Consider the following 22,301-nt stretch of genomic DNA (forward strand, 5'->3'; position numbering starts at 1 on the left):
CATATGAAAGTCCTGACATCCCAGGAATCAGTCTGGTGAACCTTCTCTGTACTCCCTCTATGGCAAGAACGTCCTTCCTCAGATTAGGAGACCAATACTCCAGGTGTGGTCTCACCAAGACCCTGTACAACTGCAGTAGAACCTCCCTGCTCCTATACTCAAATCCTTTTGCTATGAATGCTAACATACCATTCGCCTTCTTCACTGCCTGCTGCACCTGCATGCCTACTTTTAATGACTGGTGTACCATGACACCCAGGTCTCGTTGCATCTCCCCCTTTCCTAATCGGCCACCATTCAGATAATAATCTACTTTCCTGTTTTTGCCACCAAAGTGGATAACCTCACATTTATCCACTTTTATGATACCATAAATTGCAGTCCTCACACTCAATGGCTTGTTACTTCCACCTCACTGCCTTACTACATACTCCACACGGGTACTTGGGGGGGTGTATGGACCAGGATTGGTGTTAATATCGCTGTTAATATCCCCGGATAACAGCAACACGAGCAAACTCAGATAGGTGGTACTATTCAAGTTCTTAGTGGCAAAACGGTGGTTATGACTTGTTGATGACATAAAAGATAAATGGAACAAGCTCACCGGCATGTCTTCAGTGATGTTCAAAGGTGATTCAAAAAAGGAGCCCCGTGATCCATATCCAAAATGGTGGGAGGGTCGAGTTGTACTGCTGACGAGATGTCGCAAGGCATAAAAATGTTCTTTAGAAGGCACATATAAGTCAAAACGGCTAATGTAAGGTGTAGATTCCCCATGGTTGATTGATGTCCAGGCCAAAGTACAGCGTAGAAAAGTTAAAAGTTCACCAATTTACACACAACGAAATACAGTGCATCAAAATGGCTGATGGCGAAATTCACACTACTGCGTCACAATAAAAAATGTAGGAAAATAACTCGATGACAAGTTAAAAATGCACGACCCAGCATAAGCTTGAAGCGATACAAAATCAATTTGTAAACTCAGTAAACTTGGATGGCAAAACATAATCGCTAAAAATTTGGATTAAAATTTGGACTATGTGCCTATCTGAAAGCATTTTAAATGCCATTATTGTATCTGCCTCCAACACCACCCCTGGCAGTGTGTGCCAGGCACTCACCACCCTTGTGTGAAAAAACCTGTCTTGCGCATTTCCTTTAAACTATGCTCCCCTCACCTTAAAGCTATGCTTTCTAGACTTTGACATTTCCACTTCTCATAATTGCATATACTTCTAACAGTCTACCCTCAACTCTGGCATTCCAGAGAAAACGGTTTGTCCAATAGGTTTAGGTTTATTATTGACATGTGTACTGAGGTACAGTGAAAAGCTTTGTTTTGCATTCTATCCAACCAGATCAGATGATATTATACATAAATACATTCAGGTCAAACTCAAGTACAATAGATGGAGCAAAGGGGAAGATACCGAGTGTGAAATATAGTTCTCAGCATTGGAGCGCATCAGTTCCAGAGACAAAGTCCAATGTCTGAAATGGGGTAGAGGTGAATCGGACAGCACACTAGCTTATGGAAGGACCATTCAGAAGCCTGATAACAGAGGGGAAGAAGCTTCCCTGTTCCCAAGTCTGGAGGTATGGGCTTTTAAGCTTCTGGGTCTTCTCCCTCATGGGAGCAGGGAGAATGCAAGTTACTTGAAATTGGAGAAATCAATATTCATACCGCTGGGTTGTAAGCTGCCTAAGCTTTGATAGCACCTCATATTTCGCTTGGGCTTGGACAGGTTCATGGATAGGAAAGGTTTAAAGGGACCTACAGTATGTCAAATGTAGGCAAATGGGACCAGTGTAGATGGGCAGTTGGTTGGCTCAGTGGTTTGGGACAAAGGGTTTGGACAGGTACATGGATAGGAAAGGTTTTGAAGGATGAGGGGCAAGCATGGGTAAATGAGACAAGCGTCGAAGGGCATCTTGATCGGCTTTGCTACCTCCTCCAGAGAAAGAAACATCCAGTTTCTTTAAATGTATACATTCCCTCACTGTCCACATGATCACGTGGGTGCCGGGCACTTTGCCAGGTTGGAATTTCCCACCGCAGATGGTGAAACAATCTCTACATGAGGAACTGAAGCAGCGGCACAGAATGTCAGGAAATAAAAAACTTTGCTGCCGACGGACAAAAGTCCAAAACAACAGAATTCCCCTTCAAAAACAGACACAAAGTGCTGGAGTAACTCAGTGGGTCAGACAGCATCACTAGAGAACTTGGATAGGTGATGTTTTGGGTTGTGGCCCTTCTTCAGACTAATTGTGGTTTGGGGGGGAGGTGGGGTGAAAGCTGGAGGAGAGGCAAGGGCAGGACAAAGCCTGGTAAGTGATAAGTGGATAATTCCCCTGAAAGTTTGAAACTAACAAACCTGTCCAAACTAACCGATTCTTCTGCACTACGCAATTGCCTGGGACTGCAAATATGATGACATTTCAATTAATTTTTGTTGGAAATGTTACAGAACTAAGTCCTACTTAAGATAGACACAAAAAGCTGGAGTAACTCAGCAGGACAGGGAGCATCTCTGGAGAGAAAGAATGGGTGATGTTTCAGGCTGGAACCGTTCTTCAATCATTGTGTCTATTTTCAGTATAAACCGACAGTTGCAGTTCCTCCGTGCACCTAAAACTATGCTTTCAATTTGAATTCTTAGACACCAATGTTTTGGAAAAACACATAGTGCTGGAGGAACTCAGCAGGTCAGGTAGCATCTATGGAGGGAAATTTGTAGATGGCATTTCGGGTCGGGACACTTTTTCAGACTGATTGCAATAGGGTGGAGAAACATGGAAATGAGAAGTAGGGGCGGGTCAGGGCCTTTTATCTCCCCTCTATCTGTGCACACCCCCGTCCACTTCCACTCATATTCCTCCCTCTGCCTTTACATTTAATTCCTCTTTTTTTCCTTATCTGGTAGCCTTTTCACCTCCATTTGCCACTTACTCCACCCATCTCCCAATCAAATCCCCCTCATCTGTATTCACCTATCACTTGCCTGGTTTTGGCCCCCCCCCCCCCCCCATCTCTCTTTTCCAGCTTCTCCCAACTACAATCAGTCTGAACAAGGGTTCCCACCCATAACGTTAACAATCTGTATCCTTCCACAGATGCTGCCTGACCCACTGAGTTCCTACAGCACTTTGTGTTTTGTTCGAGGTTCCAGCATTTGCAGTCTCTTGTGTCTCTGTTGATTTTCATTCCGCTGCCAGTCAAATTCTTGAAACTGAGATCTACGGGTGAAGGAGGCTGGTGGAGGCGAAGCAATGCAGGAGCGGTGGTGTTGGATTGGATCTCTCTGTCACTGTCAATCTCATTGAAGTCAGTTCTCTGCAAGTCCCAAACCACAAACAAACGGAAAGCGAAACCAAGACATTCTGTGGATTACGGGAAATCTAATGGTTTATTGTAAACCATGCCTTGTACAATGCAAGAGCAAATAAACAGTGTTGAAAATACTCACCAGGTCAATTTAATTTAGTTTAGTTTAGTATAGAGATAGAGCATGGAAACAGGCCCTTCAGCCCACCGTGTCCACACCGACCATCGATCACCCGTTCACATTAGTTCTATGTTATCCCACTTTCTCATTCACTCCCTACAAACTGGGGGCAATTTAGAGAGGTCCAATTAACCGACAAACCCGCACATTTTTGGGATGTAGGAGGAAACTAGAGCACCTGGAGAAAACCCACGTGGTCACAGGGAGAACGTACAAACTCCGTACAGACATCACCTGAGGTTAGGATCAAAGCCGGATCTCTGGCGTTGTGAGGCAGTGGCTCTACCAGCTGCACCAATGTGCCAGCCTAATCTTTGCATCAATCTCCTGATATGTCCATAGACAAAGGAATTTAAAAAGATTGAGGCGAGTTTTGCTTTGCAGAGTGAGATGAGATAGAACATAGAACAGTACAGGAACAGGCCCTTCAGCCCACAATGTTCATGCAAAACATGACACCACGATAAACTAATCTCCCCTGCCTGCACATGATCCATATCCCTCCATTCCCTAGATACCACATGCTGAGCAAATGGTTAGTACAAAGATGGGCCGAATGGGCTAATTCTGCTCCAATCATTTATGACCTCATGACCTAACCCCCCACCTTTCCTGTTGCATGCCACCTGTCAGCACTCCCCTTTACAAACTGGAAAGGGTGTAGAGAAGATTTACAAGAATGTTGCCTGGACTTGAGGGTCTGAGCTATAAGGAGACGTTGAGCAGGCTAGGACTCCATTCCTTGGAACGCAGGAGGATGAGGGGTGATCAAAAATCATGAGAGGAATATATCGGGTAAACGCCCAGTCTTTTGCCCAGAGTAGGAGAATCAAGAACCAGAGGGCATAGGCTTAAGGTGAGGGGGAAAAGATTTAATAGGAACCAGAGGGGTAACTTTTTTACACATAGGGTGGTGGGTGTATCGAACAAGTTGCTGGAGGAGGTAGTTGAGGCAGGGACTATCGCAGCATTTAAAAAACATTTAGACAGGTACATGGGTAGGACAGGTTTTGAGGGATATGTGCCAAATGCAGGCAGGTGGGTCTAATGTAGATGGGGAATGTTGGCCGATGTGGTCAAGTTGGGCTGAAGGGCCTGTTTCTGTGCTGTCTGATTCTATGACTCTACTGCTGCATACCTGGGGCCACAGTTCCTGGGGCCAGCACTCTTCCTCACTGCTGCAAGCAAGTATTTCACTCCTTCACACAAGCATTCGGAACAGACACTATAGACAATAGACAATAGGTGCAGTAGGTCATTTGGCCCTTCGAGCCAGCATCACCATTCAATGTGATTATGGCTGATCATCCCCAATCAGTACCCCGTTCCTGCCTTCTCCCAATATCCCCTGACTCTGCTATCTTTAAGAGCCCTATCTAGCTCTCTCTTGAAAGTATCCAGAGAACCGGCCTCCACCGCCCACTGAGGCAGAGAATTCCAAGACTCAAAACTCTCTGTGAGGAAAAGTGTTTCCTCGTCTCCGTTCTAAATGGTTTACTCCTTATTCTTAAACTGTGGCCCCTGGTTCTGGACTCCCCCAACATTGGGAACACGTTTCCTGCCTCTAGCTTGTCAAAATCCTTAATAATCTAGAGTTGTGAGTTTCGACTACAGTCGAAAGTTAAACACAATCACTACGAGCGACCAAAACAGCAGCTTGTATTTTTCTTTCCTCTTTGACACATAGAACATAGAAAAGCAGGCCCTTCAGCCGACAATGTCCATGCCAAACATGATACAGATCCTCTCTGTATTATCCGTTTTGCTGGACCAGCAGAGGTCACAGTCTCCTAGCGGAGTCGAATGGTAGCGGAATGGTCTGCCTAGGCCACCGGAGGCCGAGATACCGACTGATCTGCTGACTCTGGCCGGGCTGGAGTTCCAGAGCTCCAGACGCAGGGGTCAAATTCGACCCGCCGTCGACGTGGAAGTCATGATGAGGTCGAGGTTGGCCGCCTCACCCGGCCTGAGCACCACATTTTCGGGGGGATTTCAAGTGCACTCTAGTAATTTTGTCCGGACTAAGGAAGGTGCCAGACCACCATTTGACGGAAAATCGGTACAGGATGACCTGTACTAAGATAAACTAATCAGATCTGCCTGTATGTGATCCCTTTCTTTCCATCCCCTGCATATCCATGTGATTTATAAACGTCTTTTGAATGCAACTACAGTATCTGCCTCCACCACCACTCCCCGGCAGTGCATTCCAGGCCCCCACCACTCTGTGTGAAAATGCTTGCCCTGCACATCTCCTTTAACCTTTGCCTCTCATCTTCAAGCTATCCCCACTTGTCTTTGACATTTCCACCCTCAGGAAAAAGGTTCTGACTGTCTACCTTAACTATGTCTCTCATAATTTTATATACTTCTATCAGGTCTTTGGTTTATACAAAAGAAAAATAAAGAGCTGGAATAACTCACTGGCTCAAGCAGCATCTTTGGACCTGAAACGTCACCTATCCATGTTTTCCATAGATGCTGCCTGACCGACTGAGTTGCTTGAGCACTTTGTTTCTTTTTTATGCATTTAGCTATGGTACCTTAATTTTGTCTTTTAAGGATTTTTCATACTCTGGCACAATGTTTTGCTGGGATAACAGTTTTCCCGTATATTTTGATACAAGTCTAATAATCCAATATCAAGTCAAACTGAAACTTGCATGATGAAACTCACTTGGGTTCAGTTTCTCACGTTCCTTTTTAACTCACTTTTTGCTGGAAAATTTATTATATGATGGCCACTCTGAAGCAGAGTCTCGACCAGAAACATCACCCATTCCTTCCATCCAGAGATGCTGCCTGACCTGCTGAGTTACTCCAGCATTTTGTGTCTATCTTCGGTGTAAAACAGCATCTGCTCGTTCCTTCTTACACACTCCTGGACAATCTCCTACACAATTTATTATACCGTTGTGTAACATGTAAAAACAATGAAATAAAAGTATGTTGGGGTATTGCAGGTATAAACAATAATTTGAAAAGTCTGGATATCAGATTTTTTCGGTGTTTATGTTGTTGATTACATTTCTATGCTATTTGCCATTTGAGGGAACTTGGTGTACCATTTCAAGTATCCCAGAAGGTGGCAGCACAGGTAGATAAGGTGACAACTAATGCATAAAGGATAGAGAGGCACAGGGAACAATAGATGCGGGCTAAATTCAGACTGATTTAGGGGGGAGAAAGTTGAAAGAGAGATTGGGGACAAATGAATCAAGAGTGTTTAATTGTTATATGTCCCAAAACAGATCAATAAAATTCTTACAAGCAAACAGCACAACAGATAATCTGAGGAAACACACTCTCTGTGGTATGTGCAGGAAGAAACTGCAGATGCTGGTTTAAACCGAAGATACACAAAAAGCTGGAGTAACTCGGCGGGACAGGCAGTATCTCTGGAGAGAAGAAATGGGTGACGTTTCGAGTCGAGACCCTTCTTCAGACTGGTTCGGGATAAGGGAAACGAGGGATATAGACGATGATGGAGAGAGATAAAGAACAATGAATTAAAGAAATGCACAAAAGTGACAATGATAAAGTCTGAGGGATACCGATCTGCAGAGCATAGATAGGGTAACTATTCGGGAACATATCTCCATGGTCACGATGTTTAGAGTAATGGGCAAGGGGTTTAGAGGAGATCTGAGGAAGGAAGGTCATGTTTACCCAGAGGATGTTGGAATCTGGAGCACACTTCTTGAAGGGTCGATGCAGTCAAGTTCAAGTTCAAGTGAGTTTATTGTCATGTGTCCCTGTATAGGACAATGAAATTCTTGCTTTGCTTAAGCACACAGAAAATAGTAGGCATTTACTACAAAACAGATAAATGTGTCCATATACCATGATATAAATATATACACACATGAATAAATAAACTGGTAGTGCAAATAACAGAAAGTGGTTGCTAATAATCAGAGTTTTGTCCGAGCCAGGTTTAATAGCCTGATGGCTGAGGGGAAGTAGCTATTCCTGAACCTGGTTGTTGCAGTCTTCAGGCTCCTGTACCTTCTACCTGAAGGTAGCAGGGAGATGAGTGTGTGGCCAGGATGGTGTGGGTCTTTGATGATACTGCCAGCCTTTTTGAGGCAGCGACTGCGATAAATCCCCTCGATGGAAGGAAGGTCAGAGCCGATGATGGACTGGGCAGTGTTTACTACTTTTTGTAGTCTTTTCCTCTCCAGGGCGCTCAAATTTCCGAACCAAGCCACGATGCAACCGGTCAGCATGCTCTCGACTGTGCACCTGTAGAAGTTAGAGAGTCTTCCTTGACAATCCGACTCTCCGTAATCTTCTCAGGAAGTAGAGGCGCTGATGAGCTTTTTTGATAATTGCGTTAGTGTTCTCGGACCAGGAAAGATCTTCAGAGATGTGCACGCCCAGGAATTTGAAGTTCTTGACCCTTTCAACCATCGACCCGTTGATATAAATGGGGCTGTGGGTCCCCCTCCTACTCCTTCCAAAGTCCACAATCAGTTCCTTGGTTTTGCTGGTGTTCAGGGCCAGGTTATTGCGCTGGCACCATATGGACAGTTGCTCGATCTCTCTTCTGTACTCTGACTCATCCCCATCAGTGATACGCCCCACAATAGTGGTGTCGTCAGCGAACTTGATGATGGAGTTCGCACTGTGGTTCGCTACGCAGTCATGGGTATAGAGTGAGTACAGCAGGGGGCTGAGCACGCAGCCTTGAGGTGCTCCCGTGCTGATTGTTATTGAGGCTGACACATTTCCACCAATACGAACAGACTGTGGTCTGTGGACGAGGAAGTCGAGGATCCAGTTGCAGAGGGATGCGCAGAGACCCAGTTCTGCGAGCCTCATAAGGTTTAAGAGACACTAAAATGTCGTGCGAGCAACGTTTAAAGAGCGTTGAAGACTGGGAACCAATTACTAGTAGTGTAAATAATGGCATGGACATGCTGGGCCGAAGGGGCTGTGACGGTGTATGAAAGAGTGCAGTGCGCAGGCGCGGAGCCCATGGGCGGGGCTTGTTTGCGGCCACTTCTGATGATTGACGGTGGTACCGAGGGAGCTGCAGTGCGCAGGCGCGTACATCGGAGGCGGGGACTGGGACTGGGTTGCGATCACGTGGGGATTAATGGGCGGAACGATGTGAGATTGACACCTCGCCCCCGGAGACTGCGCCCCTCCCCCACCCCGCTTCGATGATTGACACCTCGGCCCTGGGAGTTGGGCCCCGTGCGCAGGCGCAGTTGCCGTTAGGCGAAGAGGGGGCGTGGCCGGGTCCCGGTCACGTGAGGCGGCGCAGGGTTGACGGGAGGGACGGCGCTGGCCCCAACATGGCGCCGCTTGCAGTGGGCCGGTCCTGAACTCAGCTCGCCCAGCGAACAGCCGCCGACTGTCGGCGTTGCAGTGCGGGGATGGCTCAGTGCGTGCAGAGCGTCCAGGAGTTCATCCAGGACACCTTCGTTCCCATGGTGGCCGTGCTGTGCAGCGAGGCCGCCGACGGCTCGACGCGGAAAAACAACCTGTCGTTCGCCGAGCTGGTTCGGCCCTTCTGCCGCCTCACGTCCGAAGGTTGGTGCCGGCGCGGCGGACCGGAGCCCGTGCGGCCAGACTGCTGCGGGACAGCAGTGAGAGGGACCCGTCCCCGACCCCTCTCACCCGTGTCCGACTAGGCCCCACCAGAATAACACTCCCCTCGCCTCCTTATTCCGCCGTGAGGGTCTCGGTCCCCTCCCTCCCCCCCCCCGTCAACTCCCCGCGTCCCCTCCCCTCCCCTCCCCTCCCTCCGAGAGGCTCAGTGTCTATGAGGTCCCCGTCCCACCCCCGTGTCCTACTAGGCCGCCCCGGGATGACACTTAACATCCCCGCCCCCTAGTCCCTCACCTCTCCATGCCACCACTCTTTCCCCATCCCCGATTGTCATGCCTTATAATTATCGTCACGAATTTGTTGGTTGTCAGTGCTTACTCTGTTCGTATTGGCTGCGAGGTTTATTGACAACCCCGACAACATCGACGATTCTTTGGCTATAAATTTGATCGTGAAAAATGACAGTAGACCTTCAGTTCTGCGCGTTGGACAAGTGTCACTGGAGTTTTGTGAGAGTGTTACAGTGCCCTCCATAATGTTTGGGACAAAGACCCATCATTTATTTATTTGCCTCTGTACTCCAGAATTTGAGATTTGTAATAGAAGAAAATCACATGTGGTTAAAGTGCACATTGTCAGATTTTATTAAAAGCCATTTTTTGGTTTCACCATGTAGAAATTACAGCTGAGTTTATACATGGTCCTCCCATTTCAGGACATCATAATGTTTGGGACACATAGCTTCACAGGCGTTTGTAATTCAGGTGTGTTCAATTGCCTCCTTAATGCACGTATAAGAGAGCTCTCAGCATCTAGTCTTTCCTCAAGTCTTTCCATCACCTTTGGAAACTTTTATTGCTGTTTATCAATATGAGGACCAAAGTTGTGCCAATGAAAGTCAAATAAGCCACGATGAGACTGAGAAACAAGAATAAAACTGTTAGAGACATCAGCCAAACCTTCGGCTTACCAAAATCAACTGTTTGGAACATCATTAAGAAGAAAGAGAGCACTGGTGAACTTACTAATTGCAAATGGACTGGCAGACCAAGGAAGACCTCCACAGCTGATGACAGAAGGATTCTCTCGATAATAAAGAAAAATCCCCAAACAACTGTCCAACAGATCAGAAACACTCTTCAGGAGTCAGGTGTGGAATTTGTCAATGACCACCGTCTGCAGATGACTTCATGAACAGAAATACAGAGGCTACACTGCAAGATGCAAACTACTGGTTAGCTGCAAAAATAGGATGGCCAGGTTACAGTTTGCCAAATATTTAACAGTTATGGACAGATGTTTGTGGACAGATGAGAGGAAGATTAACTTATATATGAGAGTGATGGCAAGAGCAAAGTATGGAGGAGAGAAGGAACTGCCCAAGATCCAAAGCATAGCACCTCATCTGTGAAACACAGTGATGGGGGTGTTATGGCCTGGGCATGTATGGCTGCTGAAGATACTAGCTCACTTATCTTCATTGATGATACAACTGCTGATGATAGTAGCATAATAAATTCTGAAGTGTATAGGCACATCCTATCTACTCAAATTCAAACAAATGCCTCAAAACACATGGGCCGACGGTTCATTCTACAGCAAGGCAATTATCCCAAACATACTGCTAAAATAACAAAGGAGTTTTTCAAAGCTAAAAAAATGTTAATTTTTGAGTGCCTTTTTTTAGCATGCCTTTTATATGCTGAAGATAGAACTGAAGGGGACTAGACCCCAAAACAAGCATGAGCTAAAGATGGCTGCAATCCAGGCCTGGCAGAGCATCACCAGAGAAGACACCCAGCAACTGGTGATGTCCATGAATCGCAGACTTCAAGCAGTCATTTCATGCAAAGGATATGCAACAAAATACTAAACATGACTACTTTCATTTACATGACATTGCTGTGTCACAAATATTATGGTGTCCTGAAATGGGGGGGGGGGGGGGGAACTATGTATAAAACACTGCTGTGGGGATCTTATAGAAACTTACAAAATTCTTAAGGGGTTGGACAGGCTAGATGCAGGAAGATTGTTCCCGATGTTGGGGAAGTCCAGAACAAGGAGTCACAGTTTAAGGATAAGGGGAAATCGTTTAGGACCGAGATGAGGAAAACATTTTCACACAGAGAGTGGTGAATCTCTGGAATTCTCTGCCACAGAAGGTAGTTGAGGCCAGTTCATTGGCTATATTTAAGAGGGAGTTAGATGTGGCCCTTGTGGCTAAATGGATCAGGGGGTATGGAGAGAAGGCAGGTACAGGATACTGAGTTGGATGATCAGCCATGATCATATTGAATGGCGGTGCAGGCTCGAAGGGCCGAATGGCCTACTCCTGCACCTATTATCTATGTTTCTATGTAATTTCTACGTGGTGAAACCAAAATGTATAAAAATGGCGTTTATTAAAATTTGATAATGTGCACTTTTACCACATGTGATTTTTTTTTTCTATTGCAAATCTCAAATTGTGGAGTACAGAGGCAAATAAATAAATGATGGGTCTTTGTCCCAAACATTATGAAGGGCACTGTGTATCTTTTTTAATGTGAACAAGGGCTTGTGTTTTTATAACTTTCACATCTTTACAGGATATCAAAATACTTTGCAGCCAGTGAGATATTTTTGTATTGTGGTCAGTTTTGTAATATTGGTGATGAGTGCATTATACAAGTTCCTGAAACAGCAATGGGAGAAGGACTAATCATTTAAAATATGTTTGTTGAGTGATGTGTTTTCAGCAGGATGTTAGGAAGAACTGTTATTTGAGAAGGATATTAGGGAGAACTGCTTTTTGACAGTGTTATGTGATCTTTTTCACCCAATGGAGATGGCAGATAAGATATTCATTTAATATTAAAGGCAGCACCAGTTTGTCCCATCTGAGACACAGAGGCATAGAGAATGGAAACTTTGGCCTAACTTATCCATGCTGACCAAGATATCGTATCTATGCTAGTCCCACCTGCCCACGTTAGAGCCATATCCTGCTAAACCTTTCTTAGCTGTGTACCAGTTCAAATGTATTCTAAATGTTGTTATAGTACTTGCATTAACTCACTCCTCTTGCCATGTACCCACTGCCTTCTATGGTTGAAAAACGTTATTCCTGGATCATTTATCTTTGTGCTTGGGATTCTGCACAAAACCACAAATTCTGATATGATGGAGAGAATGCTTCCTGCTGTGAAAAACATCTGACCTTAATTTACAATTTATGATATTTTTCTCTGATTAGCCTGTTTCAGCTCCAAATTTAATTCATGTGATATACATGTGCACATGGTTTGAAATGCATGTTTCCAATTCCTCAAAGGCTGCTGTGGTTTAAAATGTTTAACACTCAAGTTGTCTGCTTGTTAGTGTTCAGTTTATTTTAGAGATACAGCATGGAAGCGGACTCTTCGGCCCACCAAATTAATGTTGACCATCCATCACCCGTTCACACTAGTTCAGTTTAGTTTATTGTCACGTGTACCAAGGTACAGTACAAAGCTCTTTGTTACGTCCTAACCAGTCAACAGAAAGACAATACATGATTATAATCAATCCATTTACAGTGTATAGATACATGATAAGTGAATAACGTTTAGCGCAAGGTAAAGCCAACAAAGTACGATCAAAGATAGTCTGAGGGTCTCCAATGAGATAGAAAGTAATCTACAGGACTGCTCTCAAATTGTGGGAGGATGGTTCCATGTTATCTCACTTTTGCATCCACTCCCGACACATTAGGAGCAATTTTAGAGGCCAATTAACTAACAAACCAGCATGTCTTTGGGATGTGAGAGGAAACAGGATCACCTGGCGGAAACCTACACGGTCACTGGGAGAACGTCCAAACTTTACACAGACATCATCCGTGGTCAGGATTGAACCCGGGACTCTGGCGATGTGAGGTGGCATCTCTAGCAGCTGTGCCACTGTGCTGTCCTGTTACAATACAGAAGGATCCTATTCTTCTGTATTGTAATCCTCATGCTTGTTGAGCCAATGCTGACTTTTTGTGTAGGTGCCCAAGTTTAAAAAAATTCTAGCTCCTTCTGCAGCCACATTTTTCGACGGCAAATTATTCAGCATTCGATTTTGAAAACTACATTTGAATCTGTTTCTCACACCACTAGGTGCATTTGAACATTGAATGTAGAAAAGATTATTGTCACGTGTATTGAGATACAATACTTTGTTTTGCACGCTATCCAGGCAAATCATACCGTAAATAAGTGCAAACACATTGTACATGAATACAGTACAACAGGTAGTGCAATAGAGAAAATAAACAGAATGCAAAATATTGTGTTGCAGTTATAGAGAAAGTGCAGATAATAAAAGTACAGAGGCAATGAACTGCAAAAATAAAAGTGCAGTGGGGTAGATTGAAGGATCGGGAATGCGACCTCAGCATACAAGAGATCCGTTCAAGATTCTGATGGCGAGAACGAAGCGCAGCATGTGCTTTCAAGCTTTTGTATCTTCTACCGGATGAGAGAGGGGAGACAAGACAATGATTGGGGTGTGAGTGATTCTTTATAATATTGATTGCTTTCACAAGACAGAGTGGTGTAGAATGAGTCGCTGAGCGAATAGGAGGTTTGTGGCTGCTTTGCATCATGGACTGGACTGCGTCCATAAAGGGCCTGTCCCACTAACGCGACTTTTCAGCGACTGTCTTCGACCTACAAGCTCCAGGGCACTCGCCTGAAAAACCTCGAGCTGGATCGACTGTCAGCGATAAAACTGCGCCGGATCGAATGCGCGCGCGCGCACACACACACACACACACCTGTTTGAAATTCACACCCGCGATGAACAAACGTTTCCAAAGACGGCTGACACAGTTACGGGGGGGGGGGGGGGGGGGGGGGAGAGAGGAGGGAGAGAAGGGGGGAGAAGGAGTCGAGACACTTTTAAGAAGCAGGCCACTTTTAATAAAGTTTAGCGGGCATTTAACATTACCGGTCGGTTTACTTACCTTTTTTCTCTCAATGAGCTTTACCTTCGACTACCTTCGATTGCCTTTGACTACCTACGATAGCATTACGACCTACCTCGACTAAACCTATGAAGAAAAAATATATCGATTTTTTCCATGGTGACATTTTTTCACTCGCAGGCAGTTTTCAGAATGTTGAAAAAAACGCCGCGACCTAGCTGAGGCCTCGAATACGCGGGGACTACTCTCTAGCAAGAAGGAGAGTTACAAAGACCTCTTAGGACCTCGTGTCGACCATGCAGCGAGTATGAGTCGAGAGCAAACTCTTCTAAACTCGCGAGTTAGGTCCCCGCAGTGGGACAGGCCATTAACTCTCTGCGATCCTTGCAGTCTTGGGCAGAGCAATTACTGTACAGAGCTGTGATGTATACTGATAGTATAATTTCTGTAGTTCATAGAAATTGGAGACATGCCAAATTTCATTGGCCTTCTCAGGAAGTAGAGGTGTCGGTATGCTTTCTTGGCCATAATGTTGATGTGGTTGAACCAGTTCAAATTGTTGGTGACATTCACACCTTGGAAACATAGATACACAGAAAATAAGTTCAGGAGGAGGCTATTTGACCCTTCGAGCCGGCGCCGCCATTCATTGTGATCATGGCTGATCATCCACAATCAGTAACCCGTGTCTGTCTTCTGCCCATATCCCTTGATTCTGCTTGTGGAGTTTGTGACCGTCTTCCATTTCAGTGGACGTGCGCTCCACAATGTCTGCAGCTCAACCTGTTCCCACCATGACCATGTACAATTGCAGGAAGACATTCCTGTTCCTATTCTAAAATCCTGAAACAGTGAATGCAAATGCAGCATTTGCTCCTTGATTGCTTGCCTTACCAACCATTAACTGGTGCACAGCGGCAGCACAGTGCCACAGCGGTAGAGTTGCTGCCTCACAGCACCAGAAACCTGGTTTGATCCTGACTACGGGGTTGTCTGTATGGAGTTCGTACGTTTCCCCCTGTGGCCGCGTGGGTTTTCTCCGATTTCCTCCCACATTCCAAAGACGTAAAGGTTTGTAGGTTAATTGGCTTCGGCAAGTTGTAAAATTTTCCCTAGTGTGTGTAGGTTAGTGTATGGGGTGATCGCGAGTCAACGCGGACTTGGTGGGCCGAAGGGCCTGTTTCTGTGCTGTATCTCTAAAATGTGAAGGTTTAATGACCAAACGCATAGGTCCTGTGTGATAATTGGGTGGCACAGTGGCGCAACGGTAGAGTTGCTGCCTTTCAGCATTTGCAGCACTGGAGACCTGGGTTCGATCCTGACTACGGGTGCTGTCTGTACGGAGTTTGCACGTTCTCGGGATGGTGTGGGTTTTCTCCGAGATCTTCGGTTTCCTCCCACACTCCAAAGACGTACAGGTTTGTAGGTTAATTGGCTTGGTAGAAGTGTAAATTGTCCCAAGTGTGTATAGGATTGCGTTAGTGTGCGGGGATTGCTGGTCGGTGCGGACTCGGTGGGCCGAAGGGCTTGTTTCTGCGCTGTATCTATAAACTAAGTCAGTGGAGGTTTATTGTGGCATGTAATGAGGTACAATGAAATTCATTTTTGTGTACAGTTCAGTACTATACATAAGCACTTAAATACATCTTAGATAAGCATCTCAGATACAGTTTTAATACATAGTAGTAGTACACTGAGAGTATACAGAGTCGCCAGATTTGCCGCCATTTTCAAGTCCCAGTTGTTGTAAGTGCAGGGTTCTTTTGGGAGGGCGAGCAAGACCTTCTGGGTGGGTTCCCAGTCTGCGTGTGGAGAAATCACTAAAGGTTAACAAAACCAAAATAAATGCAGAGCAAGGAGTAGGTTTTACTTTCAGAGAATGAGAAAGTAGCTAAATTATACTAAATCTGTAAGGGACATTGGTAAAGCACACTTAGGGGCTACGTACATATCTGGTCCGTATTAGGCAAAATGTAGCGTTGTATTGGAAAGTATGCCGAGGAGATTTGTGGGGATGAAGCCAAAAATGCAAGGGCAAATATATCAGGAAAGGATGAATAAGCTCAGTCTCTTTTTACTTCAGAAAATAAGATTGAAAGCTGACAGAGTGGAGGTTTTTTAAATGATGGGTTTTGATGATGGGGATAAATACAGAGAAAATCTGTTTTGAGAGAGCCTAGCAAGCAGTCATCAATTTAAGGTCACAGGCCAATTCAGAAGAAACTTGTTTACTCAGTGGAGCGAATGTCTCACTTGTGATCATAGGATGTGCATGAATTGTGTTGAGCATTTGAGGGGAGGGTGGACAAGGTGGGAAGATGCTTAAGTAAAACATTGTCATGGACTGGTCGGGTTCCATGGCACTATTTATGTGTCTGTGTTCTTTTTTCCCGTCTGGTACTCAACAATTCGAAATTTGTTATACTAAATCTCACATGTGATAAAGTGCATATTGTTCAACCTCATTGAAGGGTTCTTTTATACATTTTGGTTTCACCATGTGGAGATCTCACCATGTGGAGATTACATAGTTCCCCCCCCCATTTCAGGCCACCACAATGTTGGGGACACATGGCTTGGCTGGGTATAGGAGAGCTCTCAGTACCTCGTCTTTCCTCCAGTCTTTCCATCACCTTTGGAAACTTTTATTTTTCTTTATCAACATGAGGACCAAAAGTTGTGCCAATGAAAGTCAAAGAAGCCATTATGAGACTGAGAAACAAGAATAAAACTGTTAGAGACATCAGCCAAAACTTAGGCTTACCAAAATCAACTCTTTGGAACATCATTAAGAAGACAGAGATCACTGGCGAGCTTACTAATCGCAAAGGGCAGACCAAGGAAGACCTCCACAGCTGATGACAGAAAGATTCTCTATAATAACGAAAACCTGCCAAACACCTATCCGACAGATCAGAAACACTCTTCAGGTATCAGGTGTGGATTTGTCAATGACTACTGTCCACATAAGACTTCATGAAGAGAAATACAGAGGCTACACTGCAAGATGTAAACCACTGAATGCAAAAATAGGATGGCCGGGTTACAGTTTGCCAAGAAGTGCTTAAAAGAGCAACCACAGTTCTGGAAAAAGGGCTTGTGCACAGATGAGACAAAGATGAACTTATATCAGAGTGATGGCAAGAGCAAAGTATGGAGGAGAGAAGGAACTGCCCAAGATCCAAAGCATACCACCTCATGTGCGAAACACGGTGGTGAGGGTGTTATTGCCTGGTCATGTATGACTGCTGAAGGTACCAATCTTCTTATCCTATCCACATCATCATTGATGATACAACTGCTAATTGTAGTAGCATAATGAATTCTGAAGTGTATAGACACATCCTATCTGCTCAAGTTCAAACAAATGCCTCAAAACTCATTGGCCGGCGGTTCATTCTACAGCAAGACAATGATCCCAAACATACTGCTACAGCAATAAAGAAGTTTTTCAAAGCTTAAAAATTGTCAATTCTTGAGTGGCCAAGTCAATCACCCGATCTGAACCCAATTGAGCATGCCTTTTATATGCTGAAGATAGAACTGAAGGGGACTAGACCCCAAAACAAGCATGAGCTAAAGATGGCTGCAATACAGGCCTGGCAGAGCATCACCAGAGAAGACACCCAGCAACTGGTGATGTCCATGAATCGCTGACTTCAAGCAGTCATTGCATGCAAAGGATATGCAACAAAATACTAAACATGTCTACTTTCATTTACATGACTTTGAGGTGTCCCAAAATTATGGTGCCCTGAAATGGGGGGGGGGGGGGGGGTCTATGTTTAAACACTGCTGTAATTTCTACATGATGAAACCAAAATGTATAAAAATAGCCTTTATTAAAACCTGACAATGTGCACTTTAACCACATGTGATTTTTTTTTTTCAATTACAAATCTTAAATTGTGATGTATAGAGGCAAATAAATAAATGATGGGTCTTTGTCCCAAACATAATGGAGGGCACTTTATATACACACACTGAACTTTTTTTTCTTGTCTATTATATTTACTGTGTACTATGTTCACATTTTTTGCTGTGCTGCTGCAATTAGGAATTTCATTGTTCTATCTGGGACATATGACAATAAAACATTCTTGACTCTCTTGACCTTTTCTAGGATATACATGTAGTTAGAATTTCATAAAATATTAGAACATCGATCAGTGCACTGATGAACAAGCCCTTTGGCGCATAATGTCTGGGCTAAAAGTAATGTCAAATTTAACTAATCTCTTCTTACTCTTCGATGTGACTGAGTGAGTTCTGGATCCAACCAGCAATCTTGTACTTATTGCTCTGTTTTGTTGAGTAAACCTTTTCTGACATGAGTTGCAACCTTTGACAGGAGATAAGAATCCTACAATTGTGATGCCCTATGGTTCACACCATATCTTGGTGCCTGTTTACGTCAAAGGATAGCTTGTGATCAATGTTCTGCCTTGAACAGTGGTCACATTTGTGTGCCACATATCGCAGTTTAAATCCACTCTAAAAAGGAATGTGTGATATCGACCCAATTTAAGCAAGGAAATAAATATTAAAACAATGAATATGGTCGGTTGTTTTATTCAAGTGTACTCTTTCAAAGTATCATCTTGTTTCTCTCTATTGTTCGTCCCATATCCTTGCAATTTTGTTCTATTGGAAAAAAGGGCACAATTTATAAAAATGCATATTGAACATTTCTATTGGGCCACCTTCCAGTATTTTCCGATTGAGCCTGTCTCCATTTTCTACTGGGCATTAAATTCCAAATCCTAATCATGTACAAAATATCTGCTTCAATTCACCCTTGATTGTCTCAGTAATCATCTGAGATTGTTATACCTTCACAGGAATCAGTTTCTCTTTATTTCAGGTTATCCTTTTAATTTGAAACAACTATATTACATTTACTCTCAACCGTCACTCTTTTAAAAAAAAGCACTTCTCCAATTTATCCATGCAGTTCGTAAGATGAATCATTTCTGGAATCATTATTATTAAATTTTTAATCCTTGTCAGAAGTCTCTACATCTTTCCCAAAGTTTTACCCAGACTGGATGCTCAAGTTTTAAGGACAGACGTAACCTGTTTCTAGATAAAGCTGTGGTGTTACTGATTGCTTTAACTTCTGCAGCATCCTCCAAGTATTTGTATCCAGGTGAGCTGAGTTTCAGTCAATAGTGCAAAACATAGTTGTTCACTGGATCTCGGTAAAAGAGACAATAATAAACCAAAACCATGACCTGTTTCTCTTTTCACAGATGCAACTTGGCCTACTGAATATTTCCTGCATTATTTCAGATTTACAGTTTTTTAATTTCTATTAAAATATCCACTACCTTCTACACTGAATTTCATCAACAATATGACCACGGGGATCATTTTGAATAAGGCACATGGGGTCACTGCTTATCATATATGTATGGTATATTAGGAAGAATGGATAGAAGAAGATTGATAAGACTGCAGCTAGGGCATTGAGTTAGCAGAAAATCTGGAGAAAGTGGGTAGACAAGGTTAAGGGGAAATAAACTGATGCAATTCAACATTTTGTATTCAAATTTTGTATTGATGGCATCTTCATTGGACAGAAAATACAGACCTGAGTTAGATAAAGTTCTCTGAGGGTTGAGACTTGCACACAGAATTGTGATTTGAATGCACTGCCTGAAAGGGTGTTGGAAATAAATTACATTTATAACTCAAGAAGGAATAGGGTAATTACATAAGGAAGTTCCAAGGCAATGGGGGAAGAGAAGGTGAAGCAGAATTAAATGGATAGTTCAAGCACAATAGGCTGAATGTTCTTCAGAAATGTGAGCTTCTCTTGTGGTGGGTAATTGAGTTAACTTCAGGGAGCTTTATAATTGTCATTGAATGGAGGTCTTCAGTGTAGAGCATGGCAATGAAACCTGAAGAATCTGCAAGGTGATTGATTTATCTTTGTTTTTCTTCATCTAGTTCACATGCGGGATCCCAACAATCAGAGCCACGTTATTAAAAACCTGCGGATCAGCGTCACCAGCATTGTCACTCAACCGCCACAGCAGACAACCATTCGCAAGCTGTTAAGTGAGGTGGTTTCTGCTAGCCAGCCTGCAGAAGGATTGGTCGCTAATGTGATTACAGCAGGAGATTATGATCTCAACATCAGCGGTAAGCTCCTGGTTTTATGTTTATTAGTTACTCTGCATGTGAAAGTTATCTTGGCTGAGGAAAACTGGCTGGAGATTTCGATTCATTTGGGTTTTGGGAATTAAATTGAAGCAGTACTTGAGCCAATAGTTGCTGATCAATTTTCCTTCAAATTTCATGGAATAACATTTCTTACCATGGGTCTGAACATTTGCCTGTCTGTGGGTTGTGAGTTCATTACATGTGATATATCTTAGTAATTAATAGCTGAAATGCAGTTTCCCGTAGGTGCATGTAGCACATGCCTTTGACTAAATCATATTTAAGCAGCTACTGTTAGTCTTTTTTTAAATGTCCAAATGTACTAAACGGATGATTCCGTACTGGATATGTTTTGCATCCTGTGCAAGATTAAAGATAGCTTTTATCACTTTGATTATATTGTGGATGAATCCTGCACAAGATGATCTGAGTTAGAATTGTTTAGCTGGAGCAGAGATTAGCTGCAAATGCCACCTTGAAGTACAATTGTCAAGTCTCATCTCCCATACTTCTGTAGTTTCTTGTAGTTGGTTCATATGCATCGATGCTTAGCTGCTTTGAGTTCTTTTCTGGCTGGATTGCATGCTCCATGGCTTGGTGTGAGTGCTGATTATATCAGAGTTCAACCCTGTAGTTACTTTGAGGCTTAGTTCCCTTCACTGTTTCCACTGCGCGGCACTACTCGAGCCTTTGCGTTCTCTTAATGCGTGTTTTCTTGTAGCTCAAAGTTCACACGTTACTTTTACAATAAACTCAGCAAAATCAACAACTTCTGTTACATCTCATTATGCATCCTTGACCTTTTTTGTTTTTAAACAACAAAAAAAAAGCCAAGAAGTAGGTTTTGTATTCAAGAGCATGGCTTGAGTTATTTGCAATGGAGAGGGAATAGAAACGATTGTCAAAATATATTTTTAGTGATATGAGTACAAGAAGTGCAGTTTGGGCATGTGATGATTCCAGATCCAAACATGTTTTGTTGTTCAAAACTAAAATTTCTTTCATGTGAGTGTTATCCAAGTAACTCGAATTGTGGTACATGTTTCCTCCTGAACTGTTGCTGCATGTGTTGGGATTTTAAAAACATTTAGTTAAGGCCAAATCTCAAGTAGTATTTGGGACAGAATGGAAAAAGGAAGGGGCGCTTTAAAAACACGAGGGTAACTAGGGAAAGGATGGAACCACTCAATGATAAAGCAGGGAATATGGGCTTGGAGTCACAAGATATTGGCGTGGTATCAAACTAGTTATTTGCATCGGAATGCACAAATGAGAATGCCGTGGGGGATAGTGAGATCTGTCTGGGGTGTACTAATAGGCTAGAGCAGGTTGAGATTAAGAAGGTGGTGGTGTTGAGTCTCGTAGATTTAAGGCAGATAATTCCCCAGCTATCCAAGATTGAGAGAGGAAATGGAGATCTTTGAAGACTTTTGTATCTTCTCTGGCCGCAGATAGGGCCAAGGAGGACTACAGAGTGCCCAATGCTCCTTTCTTTAAGAAGGGAAGAATGTAGTAGAAAATTATAGGCTGGTGAGCCTCAGAGCTGAGGTAGAGAAGCTATTGGAGAAGTTTCTTAGCAATAGGATTTACTTGTATTTGAGAGAGAATGGGTGAATGAAGGACAGCATGGCTATGTTAAGGAAGTCACATCTTGCTAACTGGGGTGAGTATATTTGAAGAGATAATGGTGGTTGATCAGGGTAGGGCGATGGAGGTTGAATACTTTAATTTAAGTAAAGTATTTGACAAGGCCCCCTATAGTTGCAGGGCTCGAAATTAACGGTTGCCCGGGTGCCAATGGCGACCTAAAGTCCCTGTGGGCAACCTAAAAGCCGTGCCATTTTGCCCGGCTTGGCAAGCATCTGGGACGTTAACATTCAACTCTGAGCAGGCCCCCCTCTCTTTCTCTCTCTCTCTCTCTCTCTGTCACTCTCCATTTCCGCCTGCCATCCGTGTCCAGGCTGCTGTTTCTCCACTCTCCGCCCGCTCCTCATTCGCCGACACTGCCGGCCGCTCCTCATCCGCACTGCCAAGGCCCGCACATCCTCCCCCTGCACATGCGCACAACCACGGCCAGCACATCATCGGCCGTGGCTGTGCACATGTGCCGCCATGCACGTGCGCAT

At 43.9% G+C, this 22,301-nt stretch overlaps 1 protein-coding gene across 2 annotated transcripts in view; it reads left to right on the forward strand.

Moving 5' to 3' along the window:
- The first annotated feature begins 8,775 nt into the window (after positions 1-8,775).
- trappc8 (trafficking protein particle complex subunit 8) overlaps positions 8,776-22,301 on the forward strand; it is a 113,393-nt gene continuing 99,867 nt past the window's right edge. For both annotated transcript variants that reach the window (XM_033019479.1, XM_033019481.1), the window contains exons 1-2: positions 8,776-9,056; positions 19,960-20,154. In XM_033019479.1, the coding sequence (XP_032875370.1) occupies positions 8,900-9,056; positions 19,960-20,154 (352 nt within the window). In that variant the 5' untranslated portion in view covers positions 8,776-8,899. The remainder of the gene's footprint in view (positions 9,057-19,959; positions 20,155-22,301) is intronic.

This window comes from Amblyraja radiata, chromosome 4 (genome assembly GCF_010909765.2).
Source record: "Amblyraja radiata isolate CabotCenter1 chromosome 4, sAmbRad1.1.pri, whole genome shotgun sequence".
NCBI lineage: Eukaryota > Metazoa > Chordata > Chondrichthyes > Rajiformes > Rajidae > Amblyraja > Amblyraja radiata.